The following is a 17,543-nucleotide window of genomic DNA, read 5'->3' as shown; positions in this document are numbered from 1 at the left end:
GTTGCAGCCTCTGGGAAGCAGCACTCCTGCATGTCCTCCGGATAATCCAATCTATAAAAAGGTTGCAGAAATGAGCCAGATGAAAAGCTATGTGGATCAGAAGCTAATTAAGGCTCGGGAGAAACAAAAGGCTCATTATGATAAATCTAGGAGGGATGTGCTCTATGAGGAACAGGATCGAGTCTGGATGCGTTCACATCCCTATTCCAAGGCAGAAAAAGCCTTCTCTGCCAAATTAGCACCCAAATGGCAAGGACCTTATCGCATTGTAAGGCGATTAAGCCCTCTCAACTATGAGATTGTTTTGGAAGAAACTGGTGAAGATCTCAGAGTGACGCATGTGTCCCGCTTGAAACCTTGTTATCCTACTGCTAAAGAAATGGAAAAAAAATCAGCGAACCAAATTGTTGCAGCTCTTTATGGAAGAAAGTGAGGACGAAGAGTTTCTTGGATTCAATTCCACTCAGGTTGATGATGTTAAAGATTCTTTTCAACTAGGTCCTCCTCTCTCTAAGTTTGCTGATCCTATGACAAAAAATTATCTTACTGACAGGAAACGGGTATGGGAAATTCTTGCGGAGAGCAGTGACGATGAAGACTTTTTGGGATTTCTGAGCGAGGACCTTGATTAACACGCCTTACCATATGGTGCGCCTTTTTCCAGGAGGGGAGGAATGTAACAACCTCTGCCTTTGAAAATGCCATAGTTGTTTTCTGAAGTTTATTCCTGTCGAAGCATTCTGGCAGATTTCTCTGGTCTTTCAGTGTAATGCCTAGATCAACCACATATTGGAGTGGCGCTGTTGCGCTAAATGGCCTCCCCACTTTTGTATAAAGACGAAGAAGATGCCGGTTTATTGGTGAAGCTAAGTATCCAGTTAGATGTCTCTGGAGAACTTTCCCCGTGTGTTTTTTTTTTTTTTGTCGCCAGTTGTCATGATGCCGTTGTCCTGGGGCCAACCGCTTCTCTGGGGATTATGCAGTATTAAAAAAAAAAAAAACTAACCGATAATTCTGTTGTCTGCCTGGAATACGGATTATACCAGAGGAGGAAAGTTGTTGCTTGCTGCTGAAATCCTGGACTGGAGTAAGCTATGCTACGGATTTGGTAGGCTTTTTGACACTGACTGGCGTTAACACTGACTATTTTTCTTCATTTTTATTGTTGCTCCGTCTTTGAAGAGTTGACTTGCGGGGGGGTTGAGTAATTTCTACTGATTGTGGATGTAAAGACTGTGTCTGTGTGGAATGACTGTGTTTATTACGAAACGGATTTTTGGGTGAAGGACTGAATTGTATTGCTGTGAACTGGACGAACTTTTGGGTGAACTGAACAATATATTGCAAGCGTGAAATTGGGTTGCTTGCTGAGTATTCTTTCCTTGTTTATGTATTATCATTGTGTGTTGTCTTGCAAATTTCTGAATTGTTGATAAAAAAAAAAGGGTACATGTGCATTTCCTGCTATTTAAGCTGTATGCATTCATACATGTAATCTTGTGACGGTTTTCCGACCTGATGTGACTGAAAGTCACTTTCTAAAAAAAAAATTATTGGCAGTTTTAAGCTGCCTGGCACCCCGGCAAACTTTTAATACGGGAAAACCGTTACAACGTCAGTGAACAATCCTGGTGGAAGCAGGTAAACGTCGTTCTCCAAGCCTGCTAACCTCAATTTTTGCAAATACCTCTCCCTCTGCTCACCCTGTAAATGCCCTATGTCACTGGATAGTGAAGGTGTTTTCTGCATCTCGCTCCTTTTTCTTTTATGTTTTTCATTTGTCGCCTTCCTCGCATTCAAACTGATTCGAGCCGTGACGTCCAAAATGGCAGCCTCACATGACTTGGTCACGTGGGTGAAAAACCTCAATAGAGTGCTCTGAGATGATGCTAAAAATAGTAACACTGCAGTCTGCGCGGCCATCTTGGAAGTCACTTGCTCCAGAGCGCTCATAGAGTACACATCATAGAGTACACATTCACCGATTCGTTTCCGCGTTAGAGGGCTTAGAAGCTTGGATTTTTTAAGTATTTAGACATCTGAAGTGATGGAGCACTACTGTGAAAGTTTGGATAAGCAGGCACGGGAGCGTTATGCTGAGAAGGTACGTTTCATTGGGAATGTAGATCCATACACTGTTAGTGAGAAGGAATGGAAAGCTGACCCCAGCTTGTTGCCGCATGTGACATACATCGATCTTGTGAACTATCTAGTGTTTCACCCAAGTCCATTTTGTGAACTAAAGGATTTCCTGAACTATAAGAGTATGGAAGCCAAAATCTAAATAATGTTTGAAAAACTATTATAATTATTATCAATTATTTTAGTCAGTGAATAAAATGTAGGCCTAGTATGTAACTTGTACTAACAGCATGTGTACATAAACATTACTAGGCCTAGATCTTAAATGCCATTTGATGCAATAATGCACTGCAGTAGACATAAGCTACCTAATGTGACAAATATATCCATTAATCATTGCTGAAAGTACATAGAAAAGATAAGTTTGTATCGCATTTATTTTAGTAACTATGAAATTCAAGACAATTTAACCTACCTGTCACAAAGTGATCAGAACAAATCCGGATACAGTCAAGTTGTCCTAAATTTGATCGGTTAATGGCAGCCATCCACTGTCGTCTCCTCCGCTCGCTTTTCTCCTGTGCTGCAATTCCCTGGTTAGTCACGACTTTAGGGAGTCTGTGGAAGCTTTTGCCACCCTTTTCCCCCCGGCTACTACAGCCAACAATGACACATGTATTCGGCATTGTCACCCCTTTTTGCTTCGCTGAACAACAACAATGCACTGACACAGCGACCTTTGACTTCCAATATGGCCGCCGCTGGGTTCGCGCTGACCTCAAAGCACTCTATAGAGGGCTACTGCATGACGTCACCACGCCGCGAGATCTTGTTAGGCGCCATATTGGAAGACCAAGTACATGCACTCACAATATAAAACAAAGTACGAGCGAGAGTAAAGTGACACGATGGATGATAATTCGGGTTATGTGAGTACATTACCAGCTGCAGAAAGGGCACAGTATGTGGAGAAACTGGCTGTGATTGATGGGTTTGACCCATATGATAAGACTCGCGGCAAGGGAGAATGGAAACATAAGGAGGACCTGACACCAATTCTGCCATCTGTTTGCTACCCAGACATTGTAAACTATTTGTTGTTTACACCCAGTGCCTACACTGCTGATGACTTGAAAGCCTACAAAGGGCTACAGGCTTACAATTATGTTGTTAGTGGCTTGGTTCATGATATTACAGCTGTTATTAAGAATAACCTACACATAGTTATGGTCAAGGTAATCTTGTTGATATTTATCTTTTAATAATATCTTTTCAGTTGAAAAATTAATACTTTTTGTTACTATTAAGGTATCCATAATTTAGGTTAATTTATCCAAATTATACATATTTATGATATATGCCTACACAACAACTATGCTTTATTTATATAATAGGAGGGAGAGCAAGCCCCAAACCATCCTAAATTATTATTATTATTATTATTAGGGCCCGAGCCTTAGGGCCCGAGCCCGAATGGGCGAAGGCCCTATTGTTCTTGTAAGAGTTCACTATTATTTATTCTTCCGTCTTCTTCTTCTTCTTCTTCTTCTTTATTTTTCTCAGCTGTTGGGCCATTTTCGGGGCGCTTGCCATGGACGAAAACGCACGAAATTTGGCACCAGTTCCGAGAATTGCCACCGCTACTCAGAACCAGAAGCCCAAACTTGGCCGGGGCTCAGGGCCTCTATAGCGCCCCCTAAGTCGTTGTGATTTTGGCCTCCCGCATTAAGGTGCCTGGTTGCCATGTAGTTTGTAGTAGTGGCATGCCATTTGGTACGCATATGTATCTCACTAAGCCGGACAAAAATGTAATGCCAATGCATTAGCCACGCCCAACAGGAAGTGAGGTAATTTCACTTTTGTGCGAAATGCATGGCCACGAAGACGGCGCAACTCCTCCTAGACCGTTCATAGGAATGTCACCAAAATTGATACACATCATCTACAGACATGGCTGACAAAAGTTACTAAATACGTTTCACGTAGCATAAACCGTTCAGAAGTTATACGTCAATCAATTTTCACTTCAAAATTTTACATGCTAAAAAATTCATAAATCTTCTAATTGCTCAAAACTGCTCATACTTCACACGCAAATCACTCATTGGGCTTCTGACATGTTACCCAATTTCTGTGATATTTCGCCACTGGGGGCGCTATTTTTGGGCAAAAAATCCAATCTTTCCTCAAATTTGGTCAAACTTCACGGCCACCCTCTTACTACCTCCCATGTCATGTATACCACATTTTGGGAATTTTCGTCCATGGGGGGCGCTGTTTTTGGCCGACGCCATTTCTCCAAAATGGGTTTTTGGTAAATAATTCCATAATGCTTTTCCTTCACACCACTACCTTGTGATAGTACGTTGCTGTTGTGGACACTTATTTTTCCATCTCATAATCGCTCATGTACAGCATAGCGCCACCTACTGACATGGGAAAAACCAAAAAATTTATTCTTCAAAAATCTATGTCTCATCTTCTATTTACTCAGTTGTCATCAAACTTCATACGCAAACTCTTCATAGCTCACCTGACATATACGCCAAACTTTGTGCACTTTCGCCACTGGGGGTGCTGGTTATGGCAAAAATGATATTGCAGCTTCTGACTTATCAATCTTGGCAAGCAAACTCTTGACAAGACCCTTATTGGGGCGCTTGCCATGGTCGACAACACTCGAAATTTTGCCCCTTTTTCTTGGACTGCCACCGCTACTGAGAACCAGAAGCCCAGATCTAGGCGGGCCTCAGGGCCTCTATAGCGCCCCCTAACGTGTTGTGATTTTTGCCTCTCACATTAAGGTGCCTGGTTGCCATGTAGTTTGTAGTAGTGGCATGCCCTTTGGTACGCATATGTATCTCACTAAGCCGGACAAAAATGTAATGCCAATGCATTAGCCCCGCCCAACAGGAAGTGAGGTAATTTCACTTTTGTGCGAAATGCATGGCCACGAAGACGGCGCAACTCCTCCTAGACCGTTCATAGGAACGTCACCAAAATTGATACACATCATCTACAGACATGGCTGACACAAGTTGCTAAATACGTTTCACGTAGGGTAAACCGTTCAGAAGTTATACGTCAATCAATTTTCAATGCAGAATTTTACATGCTTAAAAATTCATAACAAATCTTCTAATTGCTCAAAACTGCTCATACTTCACACGCAAATCACTCATTGGGCTTCTGACATGTTACCCAATTTCTGTGATGTTTCGCCACTGGGGGCGCTATTTTTGGGCAAAAAATCCAATCTTTCCTCAAATTTGGTCAAACTTCACGGCCACCCTCTTACTACCTCCCATGTCATGTATACCACATTTTGGGAATTTTCGTCCATGGGGGGCGCTGTTTTTGGCCGACGCAATTGCTCCAAAACGGGTTTTTGGTGAATAATTCCATAATGCTTTTCCTTCACACCACTACCTTGTGATAGTACATTGCTGTTGTAGACACTTATTTTTCCAACTCATAATCGCTCATGTACAGCATAGCGCCACCTACTGACATGGGAAAAACCAAAAAATTTATTCTTCAAAAATCTATATCTCATCTTCTATTTACTCAATTGTCATCAAACTTCATACGCAAACTTTTCACAGCTCACCTGACATTTACGCCAAATTCTGTGCACTTTCGCCACTGGGGGCGCTATTTTTGGGCAAGAAATCCAATCTTTCCTCAAATTTGGTCAAACTTCACGGCCACCCTCTTACTACCTCCCATGTCATGTATACCACATTTTGGGAATTTTTGTCCATGGGGGGGCGCTGTTTTTGGCCGAAGCAATTGCTCCAAAACGGGTTTTTGGTTAATTCCATAATGCTTTTCCTTCACACCACTACCTTGTGATAGTACGTTGCTGTTGTAGACACTTATTTTTCCACCTCATAATCGCTCATGTACAGCATAGCGCCACCTACTGACATGGGAAAAACCAAAAAATTTATTCTTCAAAAATCTATATCTCATCTTCTATTTACTCAATTGTCATCAAACTTCATACGCAAACTCTTCATAGCTCACCTGACATATACGCCAAATTTTGTGCACTTTCACCCCTGGGGGTGCTGGTTATGGCTAAAATGATATTGCAGCTTCTGATTTGTCACACTTGGCAAGCAAACTCTTTACAAGACCCTTATTGGGGCGCTTGCCATGGTCGACAACGCACGAAATTTGGCTCCTTTTTCTTAGACTGCCACCGCTACTGAGAGCCAGAAGCCCAGATCCAGGCGGGCCTCAGGGCCTCTATAGCGCCCCCCGAGCACCGTACAGTGCGAGACCCTATTGTTGCCATGTGTCCATTTCTGTGCTTTGTCGCCATTGTGGGAGTAATGTCTCTTGCCGAAGAAGCTCTGGAAGGTCTTTCGCGGGGACGCATGCCCCCGCCCCCCTTGGCCGCTGGCGCGAGGGCCCGTCGAGGCCGCTTGCGGCTTTAATTATTATTATTATTATTATTATTAAATTGTAGAAGTCTGGGAGGCTTGCTCCTCATACAGTTATCAACTTGGGGCCAATTTAGCATGTTTTAAATATGAATTTCTTGCGTTTGCTTACCTCAAAGTGTCCGCAGATCATGCACAGACTTATCCATTATATCCACAGTTTTTTGCCAAGTCTCACACAGGTTTCTTTCAAGTCTACTGTTGGGCCAATAAATCATAAATAAAACAGCTCAGATTTGTTTGTTTAAGTCGTTTGCCACTCCACTTTATTCTCGTGGGTTCACATACCGCTGCCATTATTTCCCCCTAATCACGAGTTTGTTGGTCTTCCAAAATGGCGCAGGGTCTGTTTACTTCCGGTTTCGGGTGACGTCAGTGAAATCCCTCTATACCTGAAGTTGGTCAGTTCTTGTAGCTCAGTTGTAATTAAGGGTTTGCAGCAGTGTTACACACACACACACACACACACAAGTGTAACATGCAGCAAAAGCCATCATGCGTCACGTTTGCTGTGGGCACAAAACCCTGTATAATTTAAATAACAAACCAAATATGGTGCCGCAATGCATAGGACACAAACTCAAGACGCCTCTCAAATGTGCAGACCACATTACATTACATTGAGCAAACGCTTTTGTGTGTGCGTGTGCGTGCGAGAAAGAGGAGAGAACAGAAAAGCAGAACAATCCAAACAACTTCAAAACGGATGTACGTTTGATTGTGTGTATGAACCGAATGAATTCCCAAGATTATTGTGGTCGTGGTGGTCAATTGGTCAAGTTGAAATGGTTCAGTCTCACCTCTCGCGTTAGGTGATCACCACTACACACTGACGGTGAGTTTGTGTTGGGGCAGGGGCGTATCAAGCTTTCCAAAAGTGGGGGTGTTCTGGAATGGGGAAGCCATATCATTAGAAATCGGTTTATGGCTATATACATGCCCGGCGTGTACACTGTGATGTACTGTCAATGACCGATATGGAACTTTTTCATACCCATGGTCCATGGATGCAAATGAAAGGGAGGACAGCAGAAAGCCTATAAATCCAGTTGACTCCAGCCAAGTTCTGCATTTCATGCAGAGATCTATCATGTTGGGTTTTGGTGTTGTTACTGCCAGGGCTATGCAATTATTCAGTAAGTGAAGGCAAAAAGTATTGAGTGATAATTCTAGGTAACAGGATACTGTTCTATAACAGAGATGTCAGTATTGCTGCCTACACTGGTATACACTGATATAAACAAAACCAAAAACTTCACATAGCCCAAGAAGTCATACACAGTGTATAGATCATACACCATCATGCATAACAGTTTGGACTGGGATTGCTTTGTGTGAGCAGGAGGCATGGCTAATCAGTTCATGTTGGAGAAGCGCAGCATCCTGGAAGGACCTCTTTAGTATAGCATTCAAATAAGACGGGGCAGTTCCTGCTTTTATTGTCTTTAATTATTCAAACTCGTGTACAAAACTTGTTTGCATCATGCATTACATCAGGTTTAATGCATAAAATTTGAAAATGATGCAATAGACTACACATAACAAACACTTAATGGCCAAATAACATTACTGTACAACAATTATTGAACATTCATTTGATTTGAAATGCCTTTAAATCTCAATTGAAAAACTCTTCTAAAAAGTAATAAGCAGTTATAATGCATGAAAAGTAGACTTGGTACAAACACGCACACTCGTAATAAAAAACTTACCTCAACTAACTTTACAACTAGTAACTACTATTAACACAATCTTTTAGGGCATGGCACCTGGGACAACTGTTTGAACGACGGCATCGCAAGCGCTTTGAGAAGGGTCTGTCTGCAGAGCCGCAGAGCCAGGCACAGTAAGCACCGCATGCGACGTCAAACCTGGAACAGTGAATCAGGAGCGGTAAAACTGGTGTTGGCTCTGCAGCTCTGCAGACAGATACTGTATTATTGAGCGCTTTTGGCACGCTACGCAAACTGGCTATTATGTTCACGCAACTGCTGATTGGTCGGGTGAGAAAAACTGTTTTGAGTCCATTGCGTGGCTGTTTTTTGTCTAACATTATGGCAATAGTTTACTTCCTTGTTACACATTTTACAGTAGCTGTATAATTTTCATAATGATGTCATTTTAATCTGACAAAAGTGCGGGGGATGAAATTGTGTTTCAACAAAAGTGGGGGGGATGAAACGTACGCATCCCCCGCGGGTGATATGCCCCTGTGTAATGTCATACGCCCATTCCGGAAGAAAAGGAAAGAGGAGGAGGAGAAACAAGCAAAAGAAAAAGGTATGCTTTATGAATCAATTTCAGTGAGTGACATGAATTAGTGCCCTAATTAGCCTTATATTATTGATGCTTGCTAAGTCGGACGACCTGGCCTGGCCTGCCCCCCAACACGAAATTAATTTCAGCATAACGATTAGGCTTTGCAACAAAACGTTTAAAGTTATTGCTGTCATTGCCTTGGATTAACATTGGGCTCTGTATCAGCCAACAGAATGTTAACAGCTTTACATGGTCGTTTAAACATTTCTCGTCGTGTGTTGTACATCGCGGACACGGCCCATTATAAATTTGCTGTTACCAGAATGGCAATGATCAAGTCGTAATGTATTACTTAAGACTCTGTGTAATGTCATAGTAGTGTAGTACTATGGTAGTAAAGTCTTTTTGATGACTAGTACAACGCTCCGCTGGCGGGATTGTGCATATTATGGGGCTACGACAAGTTAGGCGCGCACACACACACACACACACACACACACACACACACACACAGAAACACTAATGCCTATATCCCAATGTTTATTTCAAATTAAAAATGTCAGCTTATGCAGTGACACAGGACAACTGTGCTGTTGCTGCTTCCATTGCGAGACTAGCTTAGTGTCTGGTGACAGAAAATGCATGTATTTAATTGCCATTTGGCATGTTTCAATTTCTTGTGTTAGAGTGATATTGTAGCCTGACATTATTTTCATGGTCATTTATTTAAATTGCCATTCCATTGTAATTTCAGGGGCTCTTTTCAAGTATTTTGGAGGATCTTCCTCTACCCCTGAGGACAAGGCACCTACCTCCTCCCCCACTCACCAGGAAGTGGAACCGCTGCCTACCTCCTCCTCATCAGCACAAGCCCCTTCTGCTGAAATGGTCTCAAGCCAGGATATTGAAGACCTATTTGCCTCTGCATCCACTACTCAGCTGTCAGGTGGGGTTTTGTGTGTGTGTGTGTGTGTGTGTGTGTGTGTGCGTGTGTGTGTGTGTGTACCCATGCATGCCAGCTGGAATACTGGAATATAATTGCAATCAATGTCGTATGTTTTTATTATTATTATTATTATTATTATTTATGATGTATTTATTTATTAAGTGTAATGTAATATATGATTTCTGAGGTGTATGTGTTACTTACACTGTTATTATGTACTTTTAATAATGTATCACTATCTTATGTTTGTTAGAAATGGCTGGAGCTAAACAACCACCCAGCCCCACTGCTGAGGAAGAGCCCATGTCACCCTACCATGCTGCTGAGCCCCCATCCAGCCCCACTGCTGAGGGTGAGCCTCTGTCAACAGACCCTGCTTCATGGCCCTCACCTCTGACTGACAGCATGCGCACTGAACTTGTTCGCCGACGACCTAGTAAGTTGCCACCTGCCTTTATCTTCCGCAGGAATGAGAGTGATGAGAGAAGTTGCCACCACCATTATTTTTCAAAAACATTAGTTAGTGGCGAAAAGATGACAAGAAGTTGGCTCATTTATTCCATGGGAAACAATAGCCTGTTTTGTTTTTGCTGCACACTGTTCTCAAAGAGGAGCTTTCAATTAACAAGTGTCGGCATGTCCGATGGGAAGCATGCCAGCACATACTTAACTTCACACGAGAACAGCCCCGAACACCTCAACTGCATGATGGCGTGGAAGGAACTAGCAGTGAGGATAAGGAAGGGGGAAACCATTGACAAACAGGAAATGGCACTTTTGGATGCAGAAAGGGCAAGATGGAGAGCAGTCCTTACCCGTCTGATTGCTATTGTGCAGTCATTGGCTGTTTGAAATCTTGCTCTGAGGGAGCACACGGAAACACTGCATACTCCCTCAAATGGCAACTTTCTTAAAGAGGTTGAACTTATGGCAAAGTTTGACCCTATAATGAAAGACCACCTGAACCGCATTGAGAGAGGAGCAAGCCACAACAGCTACCTAGAAAGCCATGTCCAGAACGAGATTATTGGTTTGCTAAGTGACAACATTATGTCTGCCATCGTGGCAGACATCAGAAAAGCCAAATTTTTCTCCATCATTTTGGACTGCACACCAGACATCAGCCACATCGAACAGTTATCGGTGGTGATTAGGGTGGTGCTGATGGGCACACCACAGATTATGGAGCACTTTCTTGGATTTTTGGAGGCAGAGGAGTCCACAGGGCAGCACTTGGCATCAATGGTCCTCAACAGACTCGAAGAACTGGGCATACCTTTTCAAGATTGCAGAGGACAGTCATATGACAATGGGGCCAACATGAGGGGCAAATCAAAGGGAGTACAAGCCAGGCTCCTAGAGAAGAACCCCAGGGCTCTTTTTGTGCCATGTGGGGCACACACATTGAATTTGGTGTTGTGCGATGCTGCGAAGGGCTCTACTGATGCCATGAGCTACTTCGGTGTCCTGCAGAAGCTGTATACTCTGTTCTCAGGCTCAACTCAAAGGTGGGCGGAACTGAAAAAACATGTCACAATCACCTTGAAGATGTGGGCAGACACGTGGTGGGAGAGCAAAATAAAGAGTGTTGAGCCCATGCAATATCAGGGAGCTGCTGTGAGAGAGGCTTTGTTGGAGCTGCAGAACAACACCAAAGACCCTGTTATAAGGGCAGAGGCTCAATCATTGTCTGAGGAGGTGGGGTCATACAGATTCAGCATCTGCACTGTTGTCTGGTATGACATACTGTCCACAACGCAGCATGTCAGCAAACTGATGCAGTCTCCCAACATGCAGGTGGACCTGGCTGTCAGTCTTTTGAAGAAGGCAGAGCAAAGTCTCCAGAGCTACAGGGCAAGTGGCTTCGTGGCAGCACAGATTGCAGCCAAAGACATTTGTGAAGCAATGAATGTGGAGGCTGTTTTGAAACAAAAGAGACTGAGGACCACAAAGCGGCACTTCTCATATGAATCTCATGATGAACCCTTCAGTGACGTATTGAAGAAGCTGGAGGTTGGCTTTTTCAAATGTGGTTGTGGATGCAGCCCTGGCAGCCATTAAAGAAAGATTTTCCACATTGGAAAATGTGGGAAACAGATTTGGCATTTTAACAGCTTTTGAAAATCTGTCAAATGAGGAGCTGGCAGGCAAGTGTGAGGCACTAGCCACCACCTTACATTTTGGAGGGCACTTTCATTTGAACAGCAAAGAGCTCGTGCAGGAGATCAGGAACTTTCCTGACTTGCCGTCAGCAACTGTGACCCCCCCTTGAGCTGATCACATTCATGCACGAGAAGGAGCTATCAGAGATCTACCCCAATTTCTGGACTGGACTCAGAATTGCTGCCACTCTGCCTGTCACTGTGGCTCAGACAGAGAGGAGCTTCTCGAAGCTAAAACTGATCAAGACTTACCTACCTGTAAGGTCAACAATGTCACAGGAACGGTTCAGTGGCCTTGCTGTGATCAGCATAAACCAAACCTTAGGGGAACAAATCTCATATGAAGACATTGTGGAAGAATTTGCATCAAGGAAGGCCAGAAAAGCCAACGTTTAGGTTGTGCTTTCACTTTTGCATCCTGAATATAATTGCCACTTAAATGTATATAGACTGTTTTCCTCTTACTTCTTTTGCACGTCTTGTTATTTATGACAAATTATAGTGGTTTGCCATTTTTGCCACTTTAAAGAGTGTTAACTTCTTCATTTGTTACTTCTTGTTATTTATGATACACAATAGTGTTTATTTCTTCTTATGTGTACAGTAATATGTACAGGATTTACCTCTTCTCTGTCATTAGTTCATTTATTTATGATACATGATTGCGTTTTACCATTTTTGCCACTTTAATGTATAGTATTTTTAGATCTTTTGTCAATTCATGTTATTCTGTAATTGTGATTGTTTAACTGTTTAGCTTCTTTTGTTATTTATATGGTGCGGCTTTAATGGAGGTTTAAGTCTTCTTGTTAATAATAATGGTGAATGGTACTCTATGATAATTCATTGTGCACTCTGTTGGTAAAACTGACTGACTTGTGCAATATTTTGACCATCGGGTGGTGCTGTAGTGCAGTTGTGCTTTCTTAAATAGCTGTGGATAGCTGTAATGCGAAGTCATTGAGTCTTTTTGTTTACTGTTTATCTTTTATTGTTTATCTTTGTATTTTTTATTGCACTAGTCATTAAAACTGGAAATTTGTTCTTGAAAATAGCTGTTGTGAGTTTGTGTATGGGGTCGTGTGTGTTCTTAGTGTTTTCTTAGGTGGTGGGTGGGAGGTGGTTGTCGGGTTGGGCCGGGGGGGCGCCAGCAGGGGGTTTCGCCCGGGGAGTAAATCACTCTAGGATCGCCACTGACCATACCTTAGATAATGTAGCTCCTCTTAAAAGGAAAATGGTCAGAGACAAAAAAATTAGCACCCTGGTATAATGATGACACTCGCACATTAAAACAGACCACTCGAAAATTGGAATGTAAATGGTGTCAAACAAAATTGGTAGTGTTCAAATTAGTGTGGAAGGGGAGCTTCCTGAAGTATAGAAAAGCTCTTAGTGCTGCAAGATCAACATATCTCTCCTCCCTAATAGAAGATAACAAAAATAATCCGAGTTTCCTATTTAATACTGGAGCAAAATTAGCCAGGAATAAATCCACTATAGACACATGCATACCTGTAGTATGTAGTAGCAACGATTTCATGAATTTTTTTAATGACAAAATTGAGAAGATCCGATCCGACAAAAAATTCAAACTACTAATTTAAGGTCAGACAATGTAAGTGACCCTGTAGTTAACAATATAACTGTATCAGATCATCAATTAGAATGTTTTACTCCCCTAAAAGAAACTGAATTACTTTCATTAATCTCGGCATCAAAAGCCTCAACTTGCGTACATGGTCGTAACTACCATTGAGGACACCGAGGTCATGTCCTCGGTATTTTTTTCAGAAATTTAAAATTGGTCTACGCTGAATTCGAGCAGTGATCAATGTAAAACGCAGCGTCCACATCCACATATCATCTGTATTTCCCCCCAATAAAATTCACATTTGTCTAATGTCATCTGAAATCTCTCAGCCTCTATCTCTATCGCTGCCGTGTCTAACGCAGCGTCACGCGACGTAGCCTATACTAGTGTCGGCCGGGGAAGTTGGGTTTTGGATAAAACAGGCAGGGTGTAGTCTACGCTCTATCACATACACCTACCTAACCTAACGTAGGCTAATAGTCACATCGCATTATAGAGCTTTACCTGAGCGCAAAATGAAAATGTTGCAACAAACTAAATTAAGGTTTGGACAGCCAACAGAAGAGCAGGGAAAGAGAAGGAGGGAAGGTGAGAAAATATTGTCAGTGCAGTGGCAGACCGTTCAGCGGTGTCATGCCAACTTTCCAAGGGGAAACGTTTCATTGTCATTGCCTATTACATTTTAGTTAGCATTTCGAGAAACATTCAAAACTACGTTGTCACAGGCAGCCCTGTGCAGGGCTGAGTAAACGGGCTTGTTCGAGTAACTCTCTCTCTCTTTCTCTCTCACTCACTCACACAGACACACAGACACACACACACACACACACACACACACACACACAAATAATACACGCTCACACACTCTCTCTAATACATAGTCTTCACACAGAACTAATAGCCCTACATTCTAATGTAATTTAAGATAATGAAATGTAAATAATGCCAATACTTCAGGTAGCTGAGCGGTCTGTGTATCATCCGATCATTCAAGTATTCCATTCAATCTGGAAAACGAAAAAACAATAAAACCACTCGATATTTCGTTTTCCTGTTTTTCTGTATAACCAAAAAATGAGGGATTGGTGTTTTGTTTTCCTTTTTCCAACTCAAAACAGAACAAATAATAAACAGGGAAACCAAAACGAAATAATAACTAATTTACGATTATACGAGCAACTTAACTTTCATTTTAGATAAAACTAAATTCATTTGTATTTATGTCAGTCTCAATAATTAGTTCTTATTCATGCATTATAATTTTTTGCGCTCATTCAGGCTCCTTTTACTGGAAGCAAAACTCTAGGAAGATCATGGCTGTTCCCGAGTCTGACTTTCAAGCTGTCCAGCAAAAGAAGCGGAGAATCTCGTAAGTTGGAGTGCCAGTGACTTGTTACTCCTCCTCATATTTTCCTCCTGACATGAGTCATCGTAAAATGCTAAGCATGTCCTCTAATAAAAAGCAAAGTTGGTCTGACACAATATGTTGAAAGCGACAAAATGAATGCCATGTTATTGTTATCATTATTTATTATTACTATTATATTGAGATAATAATAATTAAGAGATCATCAGCTTAACATTAACAGCTTAATATATTAAATGAATAGGATGTATGAATAAATTACTTGATATATGGTCTGTGTACAGGGCCGTAACCAGGATTTTTCAAATACCGAGGTCAAGCATGGCTGACACCCCCCCCCTCCCCCCGGCACAACTTAAATAAATAAATAACAAACCAAGGATAGATTTGGTGGTGGACACATTTATTTTAACAATTCTACAATTGTGGCACCATAACTGTGGTGTTTTATCTGACATAAAAGTAGAAAGGTAGTGAACTCTTGAACTGAGTATACATACCTAAAGTACCAGTTACCTAAAGTATTGGCATTATTTACATTGCAGCATACACATGACAGAAGGGTGTGAACTGCTGAATTGTAAGCTTTAGTATTACACCTTATAATAATAGTGTGAGTGTGTGTGTGAGAGAGAGCGTGAGAGAGTTTGTGTGTTATTTGTGGGTGTCTGTATGTGTAGAGACATTCTGAGCAGTAATGTAAAGGCATCAGTCTATCTGGCTGTCTTGAATTGAGATCCATTTGCATGCATTCTCTGAAACAGAGTGTTCTCACCATTACCTGTAATGTAAGTTTGGCTCATAACACATTTACTTCAACAATTCTAAAACTGTGCCATCATAACTGTGGAGTTTTGTCTGACATAAAAGTCAAAACTGAACTGAACTGAGTGTATTGCTCATTTCCATTCAATCTGGAAAACGAAAAAAAAAAAAAAACCACTCAATATTTCGTTTTCCTGTTTTTCTGTATGACCAAAAAATGAGGGATTGGTGTTTGTTTTCCTTTTTTCAACTCAAAACAGAACAAATAATAAACAGGGAAACCAAAACGAAATAACTCTAATTTACGATTATTGATTTTCTCTATTCCCCATGCTACATTAGCCTTCCCATGATCCTCAGCGACAGTCCATCATCATCTCTGCATCTATGAAACAGAAAAATTGCATGTGCATGTATATATGGTCCGTGTATCATCCGATCATTCAAGTATTCCATTCAATCTGGAAAACGAAAAACAAAAAAAAACACTCAATATTTCGTTTTCCTGTTTTTCTGTATGACCAAAAAATGAGGGATTGGTGTTTGTTTTCTTTTTTCCAACTCAAAACAGAACAAATAATAAACAGGGAAACCAAAATGAAATAATAACTCTAATTTACGATTATTGATTTTCTCTATTCCCCACGCTACATTAGCCTTCCCATGATCCTCAGCGACAGTCCATCATCATCTCTGCGTCTATGAAACAGAAAAATTGCATGTGCATGTATATATCAAGTAATTTATTTATACATCCTATTCATTTAATATATTAAGCTGTTAATGTTAAGCTGATGATATCTTAATTATTATTATCTCAATATAATAGTAATCTGTACCCGAGTTGAGGGGGGATGGGGGGATGCCATCCCCCCGGAATAAAAAATGGTCAAAATCATCCCCCCTCTAAAACGGGCATCCCCCCTCCCTTCCCTTGAGCAATTTTATCAATAAATGTGGCCATTACTTCTATTTAACATTGGAATTAGAAATGCCATTCCACGTAGCTTTGCTGAAACTGAGCATACAGTAAGCCACCGCGAGAGAGGGCGCGCGCAAGCGAAGCGTTTGAGGAGGTGACATTCAGTTGGGGTTCCGTTATTTTTTATTTCATTCGGCATCAGTGACAGCAGCGGATTGCAGCATCATGGCCAAGCGGAGTGGACAGCAAGACCTAAGCAAGTTCGGATTTAAGATCGCAAGAAAAAAACATTTCAGGAGGTACAGTAAGTCAAGAGTTACGAATATCAGTCACACTTTCTGTGAGCCCACTATCACGCTGTAAAGTTACCGATATGTGGGCGGCGGATAACAACACAGCTATCATAATGAATGTTAGTTTGGAGTCTAGCCAGCTATCGATAGCTTACTCAGGTTCATGTTAGCTTTGATTTCTTGTATAAGGCCATTAATTTAATCAGCCTGGACGTTCGTTTGTTATTCTTCAGGCAACAAAAAGTGTTATTCAAGACAGGAAGGCTAAAATAAACGACACTAGCAGTTTTGAAGGCTTCATTGCCTCATTAGAGAGCTGGTCACAACATGTAAGGCAGAGCAGGATTGGTGTAGGACTCGACAAAGTGTCTGCTAAAATGCAGCTTTCTTTTTCTTCATCAAAGGCTCTTCTGTCTCCTCAATGGGCCTTTTCCCCTTTCCAAAGAAACTTTCCAAAGATGCCTGCTTTTAACTCATTTTGCTAGCTTGTATCCAGTATGTATCAAAGTGCTGGTATGTATCGAAGCAGCTCCTTGGTAACCAAACGATTTAAAAGGAGCCTACCATGACTATGAAGTTGCACTTCAAATTGCACTAGTCATGGTAGGCTCCTTTTAAATCGTTTGGTAAATAATTTATTAAAACCTCAGCAGGCAATGTAAATGAACAACTGAATCTTTTCATATCAAGTCAATAGAATTTTTAT

The 17,543-nt window shown here is 41.5% G+C and overlaps 1 protein-coding gene across 1 annotated transcript; it reads left to right on the top strand.

The window, feature by feature from the left end:
* The first annotated feature begins 725 nt into the window (after nt 1-725).
* Nucleotides 726-12,515, top strand: LOC132898096 (zinc finger MYM-type protein 1-like). Its single transcript, XM_060939485.1, has 3 exons — nt 726-1,108; nt 9,547-9,738; nt 9,992-12,515. Exon 3 carries the CDS (start codon nt 10,666-10,668, stop codon nt 11,797-11,799), a length of 1,134 nt encoding a protein of 377 aa, XP_060795468.1. The 5' UTR covers nt 726-1,108; nt 9,547-9,738; nt 9,992-10,665; the 3' UTR covers nt 11,800-12,515.
* Nucleotides 12,516-17,543: the final 5,028 nt, after the last annotated feature.

This window comes from Neoarius graeffei, chromosome 14 (assembly GCF_027579695.1).
Source record: "Neoarius graeffei isolate fNeoGra1 chromosome 14, fNeoGra1.pri, whole genome shotgun sequence".
In the NCBI taxonomy this organism is placed as follows: domain Eukaryota; kingdom Metazoa; phylum Chordata; class Actinopteri; order Siluriformes; family Ariidae; genus Neoarius; species Neoarius graeffei.
This window is presented reverse-complemented; position numbering and strand designations above follow the sequence as displayed.

Coding starts and splice junctions, on each gene's coding strand:
- LOC132898096 (XM_060939485.1), top strand. CDS start 10,666: ATGGCAAAGTTTGACCCTATAATGAAAGACCACCTGAACCGCATTGAG.